Source organism: Tribolium castaneum, chromosome 8, assembly GCF_031307605.1.
Source record: "Tribolium castaneum strain GA2 chromosome 8, icTriCast1.1, whole genome shotgun sequence".
Classification (NCBI taxonomy): Eukaryota; Metazoa; Arthropoda; class Insecta; order Coleoptera; family Tenebrionidae; genus Tribolium; species Tribolium castaneum.
Genome location: NC_087401.1, coordinates 9,329,214 through 9,347,577, shown reverse-complemented (window position 1 = coordinate 9,347,577; position 18,364 = coordinate 9,329,214). Strand labels below are relative to the sequence as shown.

Genomic DNA, 18,364 nt, shown 5'->3' with positions numbered 1-18,364 from the left:
ATAACAGAGAAGGAAAGAAGCTGATTATTCATTTGGTACGAAATTTTTGGTACATAACAGAGATGAGTTAAAGTATTTTTTTATCAAATAAATCCCATTTAAATTTAAAAGAGATCTCCATGACAATTTACAAATTAATTCAATAATTTTTGTTGTGTTAGTTTTGCGTTCTTTCATATTTCTTTTAAACGTAAAGAATCAGTTAACTCAACATTTTTTATATTCTTACTTTTGTGTTTACGTGTTACAGTTTTGTTACGTTACTAATTTATTTCTTATAATTCTAAATACAAATACGTAAACAACTTTAGATTTTCACAACTGTAGAAAAAAATATAAAAATTGTAAAATTTTCTGGCTAATAATAATAATAACATTAATAACAAAGAAGGAATAAAGAAACTGATTACTTGTTCATTTGGCACGAAATCTTTGGTACATTAACATAACAGAGATGAGTTAAAATATTTTTTTATCAAAGAAATACCATTTAAATTTAAAAGAGATCTTCATGACAATTTACGAATTAATTTAATAATTTTTGTTGTGTTTGTTTTGCGTTCTTTCATATTTCTTTTAAACGTACAGAATCAGTTATCTCATTCATTTTTATATTCTTACTTTTTGTGTACGTGTTACCGATTTGTTACATTACTGATATGTTTCTTATAATAATTCTGAAAGAAAATAAAAAAAGGAAACGAAGGATTCGTAAACAACTTTAAATTTTCACAAAAAAGTAGGAAATACAAAAAAATGTGATAAATACTCTTTTTTCACATTGCGTTGTTTCAACAAAATTTTTTGACTAATAATAATAACAGAGGTGGAAAGAAAATAAAAGCTTATTATTTATTTAGCAGAAATCTTTGGTGTACATGACAGAAATGAGTTAAGGTATTATTTTTTAATCAGTTAAATTTCATTTAAATTTAGGAGAGATTTTCATGACAATTTACAAATATTCAATAATTTTTGTTATGTTAGTTTTGCGTTCTTTCATATTTCTTTTAAACGTAAAGAATCAGTTAACTCAACACTTTTCATATTCTTACTTTTGTGTTTACGAGTTACAGTTTTGTTACGTTACTAATTTATTTCTTATAATTCTAAATAAAAATACGTAAGCAACTTTAGGTTTTCACAACTGTAGAAAAAAATAAAAAAACTGTAAAATTTTCTGGCTAATAATAATAATAACATTAATAACAGAGAAGGAAAAAAGAAGCTAATTACTTGTTCATTTGGCACGATATCTTTGGTACATTAACATAACAGAGATGAGTTAAAATATTTTTTTATCAAAGAAATACCATTTAAATTTAAAAGAGATCTTCATGACAATTTACGAATTAATTTAATAATTTTTGTTGTGTTTGTTTTGCGTTCTTTCATATTTCTTTTAAACGTACAGAATCAGTTATCTCATTCATTTTTATATTCTTACTTTTTGTGTTTACGTGTTACCGATTTGTTACATTACTGATATGTTTCTTATAATAATTCTGAAAGAAAATAAAAAAAAGGAAACGAAGGATTCGTAAACAACTTTAAATTTTCACAAAAAAGTAGGAAATACAAAAAAATGTGTTAAATACTCTTTTTTCACATTGCGTTGTTTCAACAAAATTTTTTGACTAATAATAATAACAGAGGTGGAAAGAAAATAAAAGCTTATTATTTATTTAGCAGAAATCTTTGGTGTACATGACAGAAATGAGTTAAGGTATTATTTTTTAATCAGTTAAATATCATTTAAATTTAGGAGAGATTTTCATGACAATTTACAAATTAATTCAATAATTTTTGTTATGTTAGTTTTGCGTTCTTTCATATTTCTTTTAAACGTAAAGAATCAGTTAACTCAACATTTTTTATATTCTTACTTTTGTGTTTACGTGTTACAGTTTTGTTACGTTACTAATTTATTTCTTATAATTCTAAATAAAAATACGTAAACAACTTTAGATTTTCACAACTGTAGAAAAAAATATAAAAATTGTAAAATTTTCTGGCTAATAATAATAATAACATTAATAACAGAGAAGGAATAAAGAAACTGATTACTTGTTCATTTGGCACGAAATCTTTGGTACATTTACATAACAGAGATGAGTTAAAATATTTTTTCATCAAAGAAATACCATTTAAATTTAAAAGAGATCTTCATGACAATTTACGAATTAATTTAATAATTTTTGTTGTGTTTGTTTTGCGTTCTTTCATATTTCTTTTAAACGTACAGAATCAGTTATCTCATTCATTTTTATATTCTTACTTTTTGTGTTTACGTGTTACCGATTTGTTACATTACTGATATGTTTCTTATAATAATTCTGAAAGAAAATAAAAAAAAGGAAACGAAGGATTCGTAAACAACTTTAAATTTTCACAGAAAAGTAGGAAATACAAAAAAATGTGTTAAATACTCTTTTTTCACATTGCGTTGTTTCAACAAAATTTTTTGACTAATAATAATAACAGAGGTGGAAAGAAAATAAAAGCTTATTATTTATTTAGCAGAAATCTTTGGTGTACATGACAGAAATGAGTTAAGGTATTATTTTTTAATCAGTTAAATATCATTTAAATTTAGGAGAGATTTTCATGACAATTTACAAATTAATTCAATAATTTTTGTTGTGTTAGTTTTGCGTTCTTTCATATTTCTTTTAAACGTAAAGAATCAGTTAACTCAACATTTTTTATATTCTTACTTTTGTGTTTACGTGTTACAGTTTTGTTACGTTACTAATTTATTTCTTATAATTCTAAATACAAATACGTAAACAACTTTAGATTTTCACAACTGTAGAAAAAAATATAAAAATTGTAAAATTTTCTGGCTAATAATAATAATAACATTAATAACAGAGAAGGAATAAAGAAACTGATTACTTGTTCATTTGGCACGAAATCTTTGGTACATTAACATAACAGAGATGAGTTAAAATATTTTTTTATCAAAGAAATACCATTTAAATTTAAAAAAGATCTTCATGACAATTTACGAATTAATTTAATAATTTTTGTTGTGTTTGTTTTGCGTTCTTTCATATTTCTTTTAAACGTACAGAATCAGTTATCTCATTCATTTTTATATTCTTACTTTTTGTGTTTACGTGTTACCGATTTGTTACATTACTGATATGTTTCTTATAATAATTCTAAAAGAAAATAAAAAAAGGAAACGAAGGATTCGTAAACAACTTTAAATTTTCACAAAAAAGTAGGAAATACAAAAAAATGTGATAAATATTTTTTTTTCACATTGCGTTGTTTCAACAAAATTTTTTGACTAATAATAATAACAGAGGTGGAAAGAAAATAAAAGCTAATTATTTATTTAGCAGAAATCTTTGGTGTACATGATAGAAATGAGTTGAAGTATTTTTTTATCAACTGAATATCATTTAAATTTAGGAGAGATTTTCATGACAATTTACAAATTAATTCAATAATTTTTGTTGTGTTAGTTTTGCGTTCTTTTATAATTCTTTTAAACGTAAAGAATCAGTTAACTCAACATTTTTTATATTCTTACTTTTGTGTTTACGTGTTACCGTTACGTTACATTACTAATTTATTTCTTATAATTTTGAAAAAAAAAAATAAAACGAAAACAAATGGTACGTAAACAATTTTAGATTTTCACAAATGTAAAAAAAAACAAAAAAAATTGTCAAAAAGATTTTTTCTATAGTTGCGTTGTTTCAACCAAACTTTTTCACTAATAACAGAGATAAAAAAAGAAGAAGAAAGCTGATAATTCATTTTTGGAACGAAATCTTTGGTACTTACATTTATCGAATAAATACCATTCAAGTTATAAAATTTTTGTTGTCTTAGTTTTGCGTTCATTCATTTTTTGTTAACATAAGCAGCAGCTATCTCACATTTTTTATATTCTTATTTTTGTGTTTACGTGTATAAAAAAATGAAAAGAAAGCAAAACACACATAAACAACTTTAGATTTTCACAAACAAGAAACAAGAAATTGTGTTAAAGCCTTGGTATTTGAAAAAAATAAGTTCAAAACAACTTGTAGAAACATTTATTAAATTTACATTGAGAAAACCCAAAAATTATTGCTATAAAGATGCACAGCCTCTAATGTTCGAATTAGTCTGCCGTGGCGTTGGCTCCAAGTGGCAAACCTGTTCAAAATTCAAAATTTCAATTACAGGAAAAATCCCGACACTACAACTCACCTCTGTTAGACACTGGAGCCACGATCTGTTCTCCTCGCTCCACCAAATCTTGATAATACAAGTCAAAATCTTCATCATCATTTGCAAATTCTTCAAGCTCTTGGCGTGCCAAACTAACGCTAGCTCCCGCCTCAATCAAATGATTCACAATGAGAATATTTCTTTTACTCGCTGCGACAGCCAAAGGAGTCTTTCCTTCTCTATTAGCCAGGTCCACTTGGGCCCCAGTGTGCAAAAGCTCCTCAATGATTGCCAAATTTTCCGTTTCTATCGCTTTGATAAACGGCGTGGAACCATCGCGGTACGTTTTATTGATTTTGGCCCCATTTTCTAACAAATATTTGACAATTTCGGTGCACTGTAAGTTAACAGCCTCCAAAAACGCAGTCGGGATTGTTAAATTCGCTTTGTAACACAGTAGGAGTGCCACAGCTTCGAGGTTTTTACACCGGACTGCGGCCACAAGTGGGGTTTGTTTGTTGGAGTCAGGCTTGCAGGAATTCACTCCCGATTCTAGAAGTAGCTTTGCTTCGTCCAGTTTCCCGGACAGAATGGCTGCAGTCAGAGGCGTGCAACCTTTTAAACTGTCATTGTTTTCTTGTGGTGGCTTTTCTTTGATGAAATCTGCACGGTCTAGGTCGTGGGCAAGTGACCCAGCAGTTGTTCCATCTGGGTTTGGCTTATGGACGTCAGCTCCATTTTCGACCAGTAAATGAGCGGCTTGCAAATTATTGTTCTGGATTGCTCGTGATAGGGGAGTGTTGATTTTGTCATTGAAGAAACTGCGTCCAAGTTGGTTGATATCAGCTCCGCGGTTGATTAAGAGTTGAATGACTTCGAGTGAACAGTTGTAGTCAATGGCAGTGTATAAAGGCACATATTTTTGGGGACTTTCAAAATTTATATCAGCCTGGTTATCTAATATCAACTGAATCATTTCCAAATTTTTGCAAGTAATGGCGTACGTAAGTGGAGTCCATTGAAAGAGAGGGGAGTTTAGATCATATCCTTTGGTAATGATGTTCTTGACTTCTTCCAGTCTGTTGTTTATTATTGCCCCCCTCAGTTGCTGAATTAATTATTACAATTATTATAAGTAAAAATAAAAAATAACTATACATAATATCAACAGAGGGGCCCAGCTCAGCTCCCGTCTTCTGTAGCTCAATTATTAGTAAACTTTTGACATTTTCTCGACATATTTCAGGAAAATACTTTTCATTATACATAGTGTCCCAAAAAAGTATAACGTCATTATATACATTTTTTAAATGCATGCTATTATTTTATTATTTTTTAGTGTGCATTTCTAGCATCATACATGCCTCTAAAGTTTTTTTAATCGGTTTAGAAATTACTTTCAAAAAAATTAAAAAACAAAAATAATCGGATTTACACCACCGAATTTAAAAATTAATAAATAATGGGAACGGTGTCTTCTTGATGTAATAAAAAGAAAACAAATAATTTAATGACTCCAACTTTTTAGTAGGTTGTAGAGGAAGGTCCTGTAATGTTCTCATATAAAAATAAAGGTCATTGCTGCATGCAATCCAAGCGACGCATGGGTCTTTCTAAATCCGTGTTTTATGCGAATTTTTCAAATATTATTCAACTTTCCGAATTTAATACAAAAACAACAAAAAGGCTTACGACTCCAATTTTTTAGTATGTTATAGAGGAAGGTCTTGAAATGTTTTCGTAAAAAAATAAAGGTCATTGCTGCATGCAATCCAAGCGACGCATGGGTCACTCTAAGTCCGTGTTTTATGCGAATTTTTCAAATATTATTCAAATTTCCGAATTTAATACAAAGACAACAAAAAGGCCTACGACTCCAATTTTTTAATATGTTATAGAGGAAGGTCTTGTAATGCTTTCGTAAAAAAATAAAGGTCATTGCTGCATGCAATCCAAGCGACGCATGGGTCTTTCTAAATCCGTGTTTTATGCGAATTTTTCAAATATTATTCAACTTTCCGAATTTAATACAAAGACAACAAAAAGGCTCACGACTCCAATTTTTTAATATGTTATAGAGGAAGGTCTTGTAAGGTTTTCTTAAAAAAATAAAGGTCATTGCTGCATGCAATCCAAGCGACGCATGGGTCACTCTAAGTCCGTGTTTTATGCGAATTTTTCAAATATTATTCAAATTTCCGAATTTAATACAAAGACAACAAAAAGGCTTACGACTCCAATTTTTTAATATGTTATAGAGGAAGGTCTTGTAAGGTTTTCTTAAAAAAATAAAGGTCATTGCTGCATGCAATCCAAGCGACGCATGGGTCACTCTAAGTCCGTGTTTTATGCGAATTTTTCAAATATTATTCAAATTTCCGAATTTAATACAAAGACAACAAAAAGGCTTACGACTCCAATTTTTTAATATGTTATAGAGGAAGGTCTTGTAAGGTTTTCTTAAAAAAATAAAGGTCATTGCTGCATGCAATCCAAGCGACGCATGGGTCACTCTAAGTCCGTGTTTTATGCGAATTTTTCAAATATTATTCAAATTTCCGAATTTAATACAAAGACAACAAAAAGGCTTACGACTCCAATTTTTTAATATGTTATAGAGGAAGGTCTTGTAATGCTTTCGTAAAAAAATAAAGGTCATTGCTGCATGCAATCCAAGCGACGCATGGGTCTTTCTAAATCCGTGTTTTATGCGAATTTTTCAAATATTATTCAACTTTCCGAATTTAATACAAAGACAACAAAAAGGCTCACGACTCCAATTTTTTAATATGTTATAGAGGAAGGTCTTGTAAGGTTTTCTTAAAAAAATAAAGGTCATTGCTGCATGCAATCCAAGCGACGCATGGGTCACTCTAAGTCCGTGTTTTATGCGAATTTTTCAAATATTATTCAACTTTCCGAATTTAATACAAAGAAAACAAAAGGCTTATGACTCCAATTTTTTAATGTGTTATAGAGGAAGGTCTTGTAATGCTTTCGTAAAAAAATAAAGGTCATTGCTGCATGCAATCCAAGCGACGCATGGGTCACTCTAAGTCCGTGTTTTATGCGAATTTTTCAAATATTATTCAAATTTCCGAATTTAATACAAAGAAAACAAAAGGCTTATGACTCAAATTTTTTAATATGTTTAAGAGGAAGGTCTTGTAATGTTTTCGTAAAAAAATAAAGGTCATTGCTGCATGCAATCCAAGCGACGCATGGGTCACTCTAAGTCCGTGTTTTATGCGAATTTTTCAAATATTATTCAATTTTCCGAATTTAATACAAAGAAAACAAAAGGCTTATGACTCAAATTTTTTAATATGTTATAGAGGAAGGTCTTGTAATGTTTTCGTAAAAAAATAAAGGTCATTGCTGCATGCAATCCAAGCGACGCATGGGTCACTCTAAGTCCGTGTTTTATGCGAATTTTTCAAATATTATTCAATTTTCCGAATTTAATACAAAGAAAACAAAAGGCTTATGACTCAAATTTTTTAATATGTTATAGAGGAAGGTCTTGTAATGCTTTCGTAAAAAAATAAAGGTCATTGCTGCATGCAATCCAAGCGACGCATGGGTCACTCTAAGTCCGTGTTTTATGCGAATTTTTCAAATATTATTCAAATTTCCGAATTTAATACAAAGAAAACAAAAGGCTTACGACTCCAATTTTTTAATATGTTATAGAAAAAGGTCTTGTAATGTTTTCGTAAAAAAATAAAGGTCATTGCTGCATGCAATCCAAGCGACGCATGGGTCACTCTAAGTCCGTGTTTTATGCGAATTTTTCAAATATTATTCAAGTTTCCGAATTTAATACAAAGAAAACAAAAGGCTTATGACTCAAATTTTTTAATATGTTATAGAGGAAGGTCTTGTAATGTTTTCGTAAAAAAATAAAGGTCATTGCTGCATGCAATCCAAGCGACGCATGGGTCACTCTAAGTCCGTGTTTTATGCGAATTTTTCAAATATTATTCAATTTTCCGAATTTAATACAAAGAAAACAAAAGGCTTATGACTCAAATTTTTTAATATGTTATAGAGGAAGGTCTTGTAATGTTTTCGTAAAAAAATAAAGGTCATTGCTGCATGCAATCCAAGCGACGCATGGGTCACTCTAAGTCCGTGTTTTATGCGAATTTTTCAAATATTATTCAATTTTCCGAATTTAATACAAAGAAAACAAAAGGCTTATGACTCAAATTTTTTAATATGTTATAGAGGAAGGTCTTGTAATGCTTTCGTAAAAAAATAAAGGTCATTGCTGCATGCCATCCAAGCGACGCATGGGTCACTCTAAGTCCGTGTTTTATGCGAATTTTTCAAATATTATTCAAATTTCCGAATTTAATACAAAGAAAACAAAAGGCTTACGACTCCAATTTTTTAATATGTTATAGAAAAAGGTCTTGTAATGTTTTCGTAAAAAAATAAAGGTCATTGCTGCATGCAATCCAAGCGACGCATGGGTCACTCTAAGTCCGTGTTTTATGCGAATTTTTCAAATATTATTCAATTTTCCGAATTTAATACAAAGAAAACAAAAGGCTTATGACTCAAATTTTTTAATATGTTATAGAGGAAGGTCTTGTAATGCTTTCGTAAAAAAATAAAGGTCATTGCTGCATGCAATCCAAGCGACGCATGGGTCACTCTAAGTCCGTGTTTTATGCGAATTTTTCAAATATTATTCAAATTTCCGAATTTAATACAAAGAAAACAAAAGGCTTACGACTCCAATTTTTTAATATGTTATAGAAAAAGGTCTTGTAATGTTTTCGTAAAAAAATAAAGGTCATTGCTGCATGCAATCCAAGCGACGCATGGGTCACTCTAAGTCCGTGTTTTATGCGAATTTTTCAAATATTATTCAAATTTCCGAATTTAATACAAAGACAACAAAAAGGCTTACGACTCAAATTTTTTAATATGTTATAGAGGAAGGTCTTGTAATGTTTTCGTAAAAAAATAAAGGTCATTGCTGCATGCAATCCAAGCGACGCATGGGTCACTCTAAGTCCGTGTTTTATGCGAATTTTTCAAATATTATTCAAATTTCCGAATTTAATACAAAGACAACAAAAAGGCTTACGACTCCAATTTTTTAATATGTTATAGAGGAAGGTCTTGTAATGCTTTCGTAAAAAAATAAAGGTCATTGCTGCATGCAATCCAAGCGACGCATGGGTCACTCTAAGTCCGTGTTTTATGCGAATTTTTCAAATATTATTCAAGTTTCCGAATTTAATACAAAGAAAACAAAAGGCTTATGACTCAAATTTTTTAATATGTTATAGAGGAAGGTCTTGTAATGTTTTCGTAAAAAAATAAAGGTCATTGCTGCATGCAATCCAAGCGACGCATGGGTCACTCTAAGTCCGTGTTTTATGCGAATTTTTCAAATATTATTCAAATTTCCGAATTTAATACAAAGACAACAAAAAGGCTTACGACTCAAATTTTTTAATATGTTATAGAGGAAGGTCTTGTAATGTTTTCGTAAAAAAATAAAGGTCATTGCTGCATGCAATCCAAGCGACGCATGGGTCACTCTAAGTCCGTGTTTTATGCGAATTTTTCAAATATTATTCAAATTTCCGAATTTAATACAAAGACAACAAAAAGGCTTACGACTCAAATTTTTTAATATGTTATAGAGGAAGGTCTTGTAATGTTTTCGTAAAAAAATAAAGGTCATTGCTGCATGCAATCCAAGCGACGCATGGGTCTTTCTAAATCCGTGTTTTATGCGAATTTTTCAAATATTATTCAACTTTCCGAATTTAATACAAAGACAACAAAAAGGCTTACGACTCAAATTTTTTAATATGTTTAAGAGGAAGGTCTTGTAATGTTTTCGTAAAAAAATAAAGGTCATTGCTGCATGCAATCCAAGCGACGCATGGGTCACTCTAAGTCCGTGTTTTATGCGAATTTTTCAAATATTATTCAACTTTCCGAATTTAATACAAAGAAAACAAAAGGCTTATGACTCCAATTTTTTAATATGTTATAGAGGAAAGTCTTGTAATGTTTTCTTAAAAAAATAAAGGTTATTGCTGCATGCAATCCAAGCGACGCATGGGTCACTCTAAGTCCGTGTTTTATGCGAATTTTTCAAATATTATTCAAATTTCCGAATTTAATACAAAGACAACAAAAAGGCTTACGACTCCAATTTTTTAATATGTTATAGAGGAAGGTCTTGTAATGCTTTCGTAAAAAAATAAAGGTCATTGCTGCATGCAATCCAAGCGACGCATGGGTCACTCTAAGTCCGTGTTTTATGCGAATTTTTCAAATATTATTCAACTTTCCGAATTTAATACAAAGAAAACAAAAGGCTTATGACTCAAATTTTTTAATATGTTATAGAGGAAGGTCTTGTAATGCTTTCGTAAAAAAATAAAGGTCATTGCTGCATGCAATCCAAGCGACGCATGGGTCACTCTAAGTCCGTGTTTTATGCGAATTTTTCAAATATTATTCAAATTTCCGAATTTAATACAAAGACAACAAAAAGGCTTACGACTCCAATTTTTTAATATGTTATAGAGGAAGGTCTTGTAATGCTTTCGTAAAAAAATAAAGGTCATTGCTGCATGCAATCCAAGCGACGCATGGGTCACTCTAAGTCCGTGTTTTATGCGAATTTTTCAAATATTATTCAACTTTCCGAATTTAATACAAAGAAAACAAAAGGCTTATGACTCAAATTTTTTAATATGTTATAGAGGAAGGTCTTGTAATGCTTTCGTAAAAAAATAAAGGTCATTGCTGCATGCAATCCAAGCGACGCATGGGTCACTCTAAGTCCGTGTTTTATGCGAATTTTTCAAATATTATTCAAATTTCCGAATTTAATACAAAGAAAACAAAAGGCTTACGACTCCAATTTTTTAATATGTTATAGAAAAAGGTCTTGTAATGTTTTCGTAAAAAAATAAAGGTCATTGCTGCATGCAATCCAAGCGACGCATGGGTCACTCTAAGTCCGTGTTTTATGCGAATTTTTCAAATATTATTCAACTTTCCGAATTTAATACAAAGAAAACAAAAGGCTTACGACTCCAATTTTTTAATATGTTTAAGAGGAAGGTCTTGTAATGTTTTCGTAAAAAAATAAAGGTCATTGCTGCATGCAATCCAAGCGACGCATGGGTCACTCTAAGTCCGTGTTTTATGCGAATTTTTCAAATATTATTCAACTTTCCGAATTTAATACAAAGAAAACAAAAGGCTTACGACTCCAATTTTTTAATATGTTTAAGAGGAAGGTCTTGTAATGTTTTCGTAAAAAAATAAAGGTCATTGCTGCATGCAATCCAAGCGACGCATGGGTCACTCTAAGTCCGTGTTTTATGCGAATTTTTCAAATATTATTCAACTTTCCGAATTTAATACAAAGAAAACAAAAGGCTTACGACTCCAATTTTTTAATATGTTTAAGAGGAAGGTCTTGTAATGTTTTCGTAAAAAAATAAAGGTCATTGCTGCATGCAATCCAAGCGACGCATGGGTCACTCTAAGTCCGTGTTTTATGCGAATTTTTCAAATATTATTCAAATTTCCGAATTTAATACAAAGAAAACAAAAGGCTTACGACTCCAATTTTTTAATATGTTTAAGAGGAAGGTCTTGTAATGTTTTCGTAAAAAAATAAAGGTCATTGCTGCATGCAATCCAAGCGACGCATGGGTCACTCTAAGTCCGTGTTTTATGCGAATTTTTCAAATATTATTCAAATTTCCGAATTTAATACAAAGACAACAAAAAGGCTTACGACTCCAATTTTTTAATATGTTATAGAGGAAGGTCTTGTAATGCTTTCGTAAAAAAATAAAGGTCATTGCTGCATGCAATCCAAGCGACGCATGGGTCACTCTAAGTCCGTGTTTTATGCGAATTTTTCAAATATTATTCAACTTTCCGAATTTAATACAAAGAAAACAAAAGGCTTATGACTCAAATTTTTTAATATGTTATAGAGGAAGGTCTTGTAATGCTTTCGTAAAAAAATAAAGGTCATTGCTGCATGCAATCCAAGCGACGCATGGGTCACTCTAAGTCCGTGTTTTATGCGAATTTTTCAAATATTATTCAAATTTCCGAATTTAATACAAAGAAAACAAAAGGCTTACGACTCCAATTTTTTAATATGTTATAGAAAAAGGTCTTGTAATGTTTTCGTAAAAAAATAAAGGTCATTGCTGCATGCAATCCAAGCGACGCATGGGTCACTCTAAGTCCGTGTTTTATGCGAATTTTTCAAATATTATTCAACTTTCCGAATTTAATACAAAGAAAACAAAAGGCTTACGACTCCAATTTTTTAATATGTTTAAGAGGAAGGTCTTGTAATGTTTTCGTAAAAAAATAAAGGTCATTGCTGCATGCAATCCAAGCGACGCATGGGTCACTCTAAGTCCGTGTTTTATGCGAATTTTTCAAATATTATTCAACTTTCCGAATTTAATACAAAGAAAACAAAAGGCTTACGACTCCAATTTTTTAATATGTTTAAGAGGAAGGTCTTGTAATGTTTTCGTAAAAAAATAAAGGTCATTGCTGCATGCAATCCAAGCGACGCATGGGTCACTCTAAGTCCGTGTTTTATGCGAATTTTTCAAATATTATTCAACTTTCCGAATTTAATACAAAGAAAACAAAAGGCTTACGACTCCAATTTTTTAATATGTTTAAGAGGAAGGTCTTGTAATGTTTTCGTAAAAAAATAAAGGTCATTGCTGCATGCAATCCAAGCGACGCATGGGTCACTCTAAGTCCGTGTTTTATGCGAATTTTTCAAATATTATTCAAATTTCCGAATTTAATACAAAGAAAACAAAAGGCTTACGACTCCAATTTTTTAATATGTTTAAGAGGAAGGTCTTGTAATGTTTTCGTAAAAAAATAAAGGTCATTGCTGCATGCAATCCAAGCGACGCATGGGTCACTCTAAGTCCGTGTTTTATGCGAATTTTTCAAATATTATTCAAATTTCCGAATTTAATACAAAGACAACAAAAAGGCTTACGACTCCAATTTTTTAATATGTTATAGAGGAAGGTCTTGTAATGCTTTCGTAAAAAAATAAAGGTCATTGCTGCATGCAATCCAAGCGACGCATGGGTCACTCTAAGTCCGTGTTTTATGCGAATTTTTCAAATATTATTCAACTTTCCGAATTTAATACAAAGAAAACAAAAGGCTTATGACTCAAATTTTTTAATATGTTATAGAGGAAGGTCTTGTAATGCTTTCGTAAAAAAATAAAGGTCATTGCTGCATGCAATCCAAGCGACGCATGGGTCACTCTAAGTCCGTGTTTTATGCGAATTTTTCAAATATTATTCAAATTTCCGAATTTAATACAAAGAAAACAAAAGGCTTACGACTCCAATTTTTTAATATGTTATAGAAAAAGGTCTTGTAATGTTTTCGTAAAAAAATAAAGGTCATTGCTGCATGCAATCCAAGCGACGCATGGGTCACTCTAAGTCCGTGTTTTATGCGAATTTTTCAAATATTATTCAAGTTTCCGAATTTAATACAAAGAAAACAAAAGGCTTATGACTCAAATTTTTTAATATGTTATAGAGGAAGGTCTTGTAATGTTTTCGTAAAAAAATAAAGGTCATTGCTGCATGCAATCCAAGCGACGCATGGGTCACTCTAAGTCCGTGTTTTATGCGAATTTTTCAAATATTATTCAAATTTCCGAATTTAATACAAAGACAACAAAAAGGCTTACGACTCAAATTTTTTAATATGTTATAGAGGAAGGTCTTGTAATGTTTTCGTAAAAAAATAAAGGTCATTGCTGCATGCAATCCAAGCGACGCATGGGTCACTCTAAGTCCGTGTTTTATGCGAATTTTTCAAATATTATTCAAATTTCCGAATTTAATACAAAGACAACAAAAAGGCTTACGACTCCAATTTTTTAATATGTTATAGAGGAAGGTCTTGTAATGCTTTCGTAAAAAAATAAAGGTCATTGCTGCATGCAATCCAAGCGACGCATGGGTCTTTCTAAATCCGTGTTTTATGCGAATTTTTCAAATATTATTCAACTTTCCGAATTTAATACAAAGACAACAAAAAGGCTTACGACTCAAATTTTTTAATATGTTTAAGAGGAAGGTCTTGTAATGTTTTCGTAAAAAAATAAAGGTCATTGCTGCATGCAATCCAAGCGACGCATGGGTCACTCTAAGTCCGTGTTTTATGCGAATTTTTCAAATATTATTCAATTTTCCGAATTTAATACAAAGAAAACAAAAGGCTTATGACTCAAATTTTTTAATATGTTATAGAGGAAGGTCTTGTAATGCTTTCGTAAAAAAATAAAGGTCATTGCAGCATGCAATCCAAGCGACGCATGGGTCACTCTAAGTCCGTGTTTTATGCGAATTTTTCAAATATTATTCAAATTTCCGAATTTAATACAAAGAAAACAAAAGGCTTACGACTCCAATTTTTTAATATGTTATAGAAAAAGGTCTTGTAATGTTTTCGTAAAAAAATAAAGGTCATTGCTGCATGCAATCCAAGCGACGCATGGGTCACTCTAAGTCCGTGTTTTATGCGAATTTTTCAAATATTATTCAACTTTCCGAATTTAATACAAAGAAAACAAAAGGCTTACGACTCCAATTTTTTAATATGTTATAGAGGAAGGTCTTGTAATGCTTTCGTAAAAAAATAAAGGTTATTGCTGCATGCAATCCAAGCGACGCATGGGTCACTCTAAGTCCGTGTTTTATGCGAATTTTTCAAATATTATTCAACTTTCCGAATTTAATACAAAGAAAACAAAAGGCTTATGACTCAAATTTTTTAATATGTTATAGAGGAAGGTCTTGTAATGCTTTCGTAAAAAAATAAAGGTCATTGCTGCATGCAATCCAAGCGACGCATGGGTCACTCTAAGTCCGTGTTTTATGCGAATTTTTCAAATATTATTCAAATTTCCGAATTTAATACAAAGAAAACAAAAGGCTTACGACTCCAATTTTTTAATATGTTATAGAAAAAGGTCTTGTAATGTTTTCGTAAAAAAATAAAGGTCATTGCTGCATGCAATCCAAGCGACGCATGGGTCACTCTAAGTCCGTGTTTTATGCGAATTTTTCAAATATTATTCAAATTTCCGAATTTAATACAAAGAAAACAAAAGGCTTATGACTCCAATTTTTTAATATGTTATAGAGGAAAGTCTTGTAATGTTTTCTTAAAAAAATAAAGGTCATTGCTGCATGCAATCCAAGCGACGCATGGGTCACTCTAAGTCCGTGTTTTATGCGAATTTTTCAAATATTATTCAACTTTCCGAATTTAATACAAAGAAAACAAAAGGCTTATGACTCAAATTTTTTAATATGTTATAGAGGAAAGTCTTGTAATGTTTTCTTAAAAAAATAAAGGTTATTGCTGCATGCAATCCAAGCGACGCATGGGTCACTCTAAGTCCGTGTTTTATGCGAATTTTTCAAATATTATTCAACTTTCCGAATTTAATACAAAGAAAACAAAAGGCTTATGACTCCAATTTTTTAATATGTTATAGAGGAAGGTCTTGTAATGTTTTCGTAAAAAAATAAAGGTCATTGCTGCATGCAATCCAAGCGACGCATGGGTCACTCTAAGTCCGTGTTTTATGCGAATTTTTCAAATATTATTCAACTTTCCGAATTTAATACAAAGACAACAAAAAGGCTTACGACTCCAATTTTTTAGTATGTTATAGAGGAAGGTCTTGTAATGTTTTCGTAAAAAAATAAAGGTCATTGCTGCATGCAATACAAGCGACGCATGGGTCACTCTAAGTCCGTGTTTTATGCGAATTTTTCAAATATTATTCAACTTTCCGAATTTAATACAAAGACAACAAAAAGGCTTACGACTCCAATTTTTTAGTGTGTTATAGAGGAAGGTCTTGTAATGTTTTCGTAAAAAAAAAGGTCATTGCTGCATGCAATCCAAGCGACGCATGGCTCACTCTAAGTCCGTGTTTTATGCGAATTTTTCAAATATTATTCAACTTTCCGAATTTAATACAAAGAAAACAAAAGGCTTATGACTCAAATTTTTTAATATGTTATAGAGGAAGGTCTTGTAATGTTTTCGTAAAAAAATAAAGGTCATTGCTGCATGCAATCCAAGCGACGCATGGGTCACTCTAAGTCCGTGTTTTATGCGAATTTTTCAAATATTATTCAACTTTCCGAATTTAATACAAAGACAACAAAAAGGCTTACGACTCCAATTTTTTAGTATGTTATAGAGGAAGGTCTTGTAATGTTTTCGTAAAAAAATAAAGGTCATTGCTGCATGCAATCCAAGCGACGCATGGGTCACTCTAAGTCCGTGTTTTATGCGAATTTTTCAAATATTATTCAACTTTCCGAATTTAATACAAAGAAAACAAAAGGCTTATGACTCCAATTTTTTAATATGTTATAGAGGAAAGTCTTGTAATGTTTTCGTAAAAAAATAAAGGTCATTGCTGCATGCAATCCAAGCGACGCATGGGTCACTCTAAGTCCGTGTTTTATGCGAATTTTTCAAATATTATTCAAATTTCCGAATTTAATACAAAGACAACAAAAAGGCTTACGACTCCAATTTTTTAATATGTTATAGAGGAAGGTCTTGTAATGCTTTCGTAAAAAAATAAAGGTCATTGCTGCATGCAATCCAAGCGACGCATGGGTCACTCTAAGTCCGTGTTTTATGCGAATTTTTCAAATATTATTCAATTTTCCGAATTTAATACAAAGAAAACAAAAGGCTTACGACTCCAATTTTTTAATATGTTATAGAAAAAGGTCTTGTAATGTTTTCGTAAAAAAATAAAGGTCATTGCTGCATGCAATCCAAGCGACGCATGGGTCACTCTAAGTCCGTGTTTTATGCGAATTTTTCAAATATTATTCAAATTTCCGAATTTAATACAAAGAAAACAAAAGGCTTATGACTCAAATTTTTTAATATGTTATAGAGGAAGGTCTTGTAATGTTTTCGTAAAAAAATAAAGGTCATTGCTGCATGCAATCCAAGCGACGCATGGGTCACTCTAAGTCCGTGTTTTATGCGAATTTTTCAAATATTATTCAACTTTCCGAATTTAATACAAAGAAAACAAAAGGCTTATGACTCCAATTTTTTAATATGTTATAGAGGAAAGTCTTGTAATGTTTTCTTAAAAAAATAAAGGTTATTGCTGCATGCAATCCAAGCGACGCATGGGTCACTCTAAGTCCGTGTTTTATGCGAATTTTTCAAATATTATTCAACTTTCCGAATTTAATACAAAGAAAACAAAAGGCTTATGACTCAAATTTTTTAATATGTTATAGAGGAAAGTCTTGTAATGTTTTCGTAACAAAATAAAGGTCATTGCTGCATGCAATCCAAGCGACGCATGGGTCACTCTAAGTCCGTGTTTTATGCGAATTTTTCAAATATTATTCAACTTTCCGAATTTAATACAAAGACAACAAAAAGGCTTACGACTCCAATTTTTTAGTATGTTATAGAGGAAGGTCTTGTAATGTTTTCGTAAAAAAATAAAGGTCATTGCTGCATGCAATCCAAGCGACGCATGGGTCACTCTAAGTCCGTGTTTTATGCGAATTTTTCAAATATTATTCAACTTTCCGAATTTAATACAAAGAAAACAAAAGGCTTATGACTCCAATTTTTTAATATGTTATAGAGGAAAGTCTTGTAATGTTTTCGTAAAAAAATAAAGGTCATTGCTGCATGCAATCCAAGCGACGCATGGGTCACTCTAAGTCCGTGTTTTATGCGAATTTTTCAAATATTATTCAACTTTCCGAATTTAATTCAAAGACAACAAAAAGGCTTACGACCCCAATTTTTTAGTATGTTATAGAGGAAGGTCTTGTAATGTTTTCGTAAAAAAATAAAGGTCATTGCTGCATGCAATCCAAGCGACGCATGGGTCACTCTAAGTCCGTGTTTTATGCGAATTTTTCAAATATTATTCAACTTTCCGAATTTAATACAAAGAAAACAAAAGGCGTATGACTCCAATTTTTTAATGTGTTATAGAGGAAGGTCTTGTAATGTTTTCGTAAAAAAATAAAGGTCATTGCTGCATGCAATCCAAGCGACGCATGGGTCACTCTAAGTCCGTGTTTTATGCGAATTT

General features: G+C 30.9%; 2 protein-coding genes across 3 annotated transcripts in view; both read right to left on the bottom strand.

The window, feature by feature from the left end:
* The window catches only part of LOC660424 (uncharacterized protein), a 62,899-nt gene that overhangs the window by 5,750 nt on the left and 38,785 nt on the right, over positions 1 to 18,364 (bottom strand). The gene's annotated exons all lie outside the window — the stretch shown is intronic.
* LOC103313446 (ankyrin-1) overlaps positions 4,033 to 18,364 on the bottom strand; it is a 46,989-nt gene continuing 32,657 nt past the window's right edge. The window contains exons 1-3 of one of the 2 annotated variants that reach the window (XM_064358531.1): positions 5,332 to 5,432; positions 4,213 to 5,281; positions 4,033 to 4,158 (exon numbers count right to left, since the gene is read on the bottom strand). In XM_064358531.1, coding sequence (XP_064214601.1) covers positions 4,124 to 4,158; positions 4,213 to 5,149 — 972 coding nt within the window. In that variant the 5' untranslated portion in view covers positions 5,150 to 5,281; positions 5,332 to 5,432 and the 3' untranslated portion in view covers positions 4,033 to 4,123. Of the gene's footprint in view, positions 4,159 to 4,212; positions 5,282 to 5,331; positions 5,433 to 18,364 lie in introns of those variants that run through there. The other variant, XM_008196739.3, reaches the window with a different exon arrangement.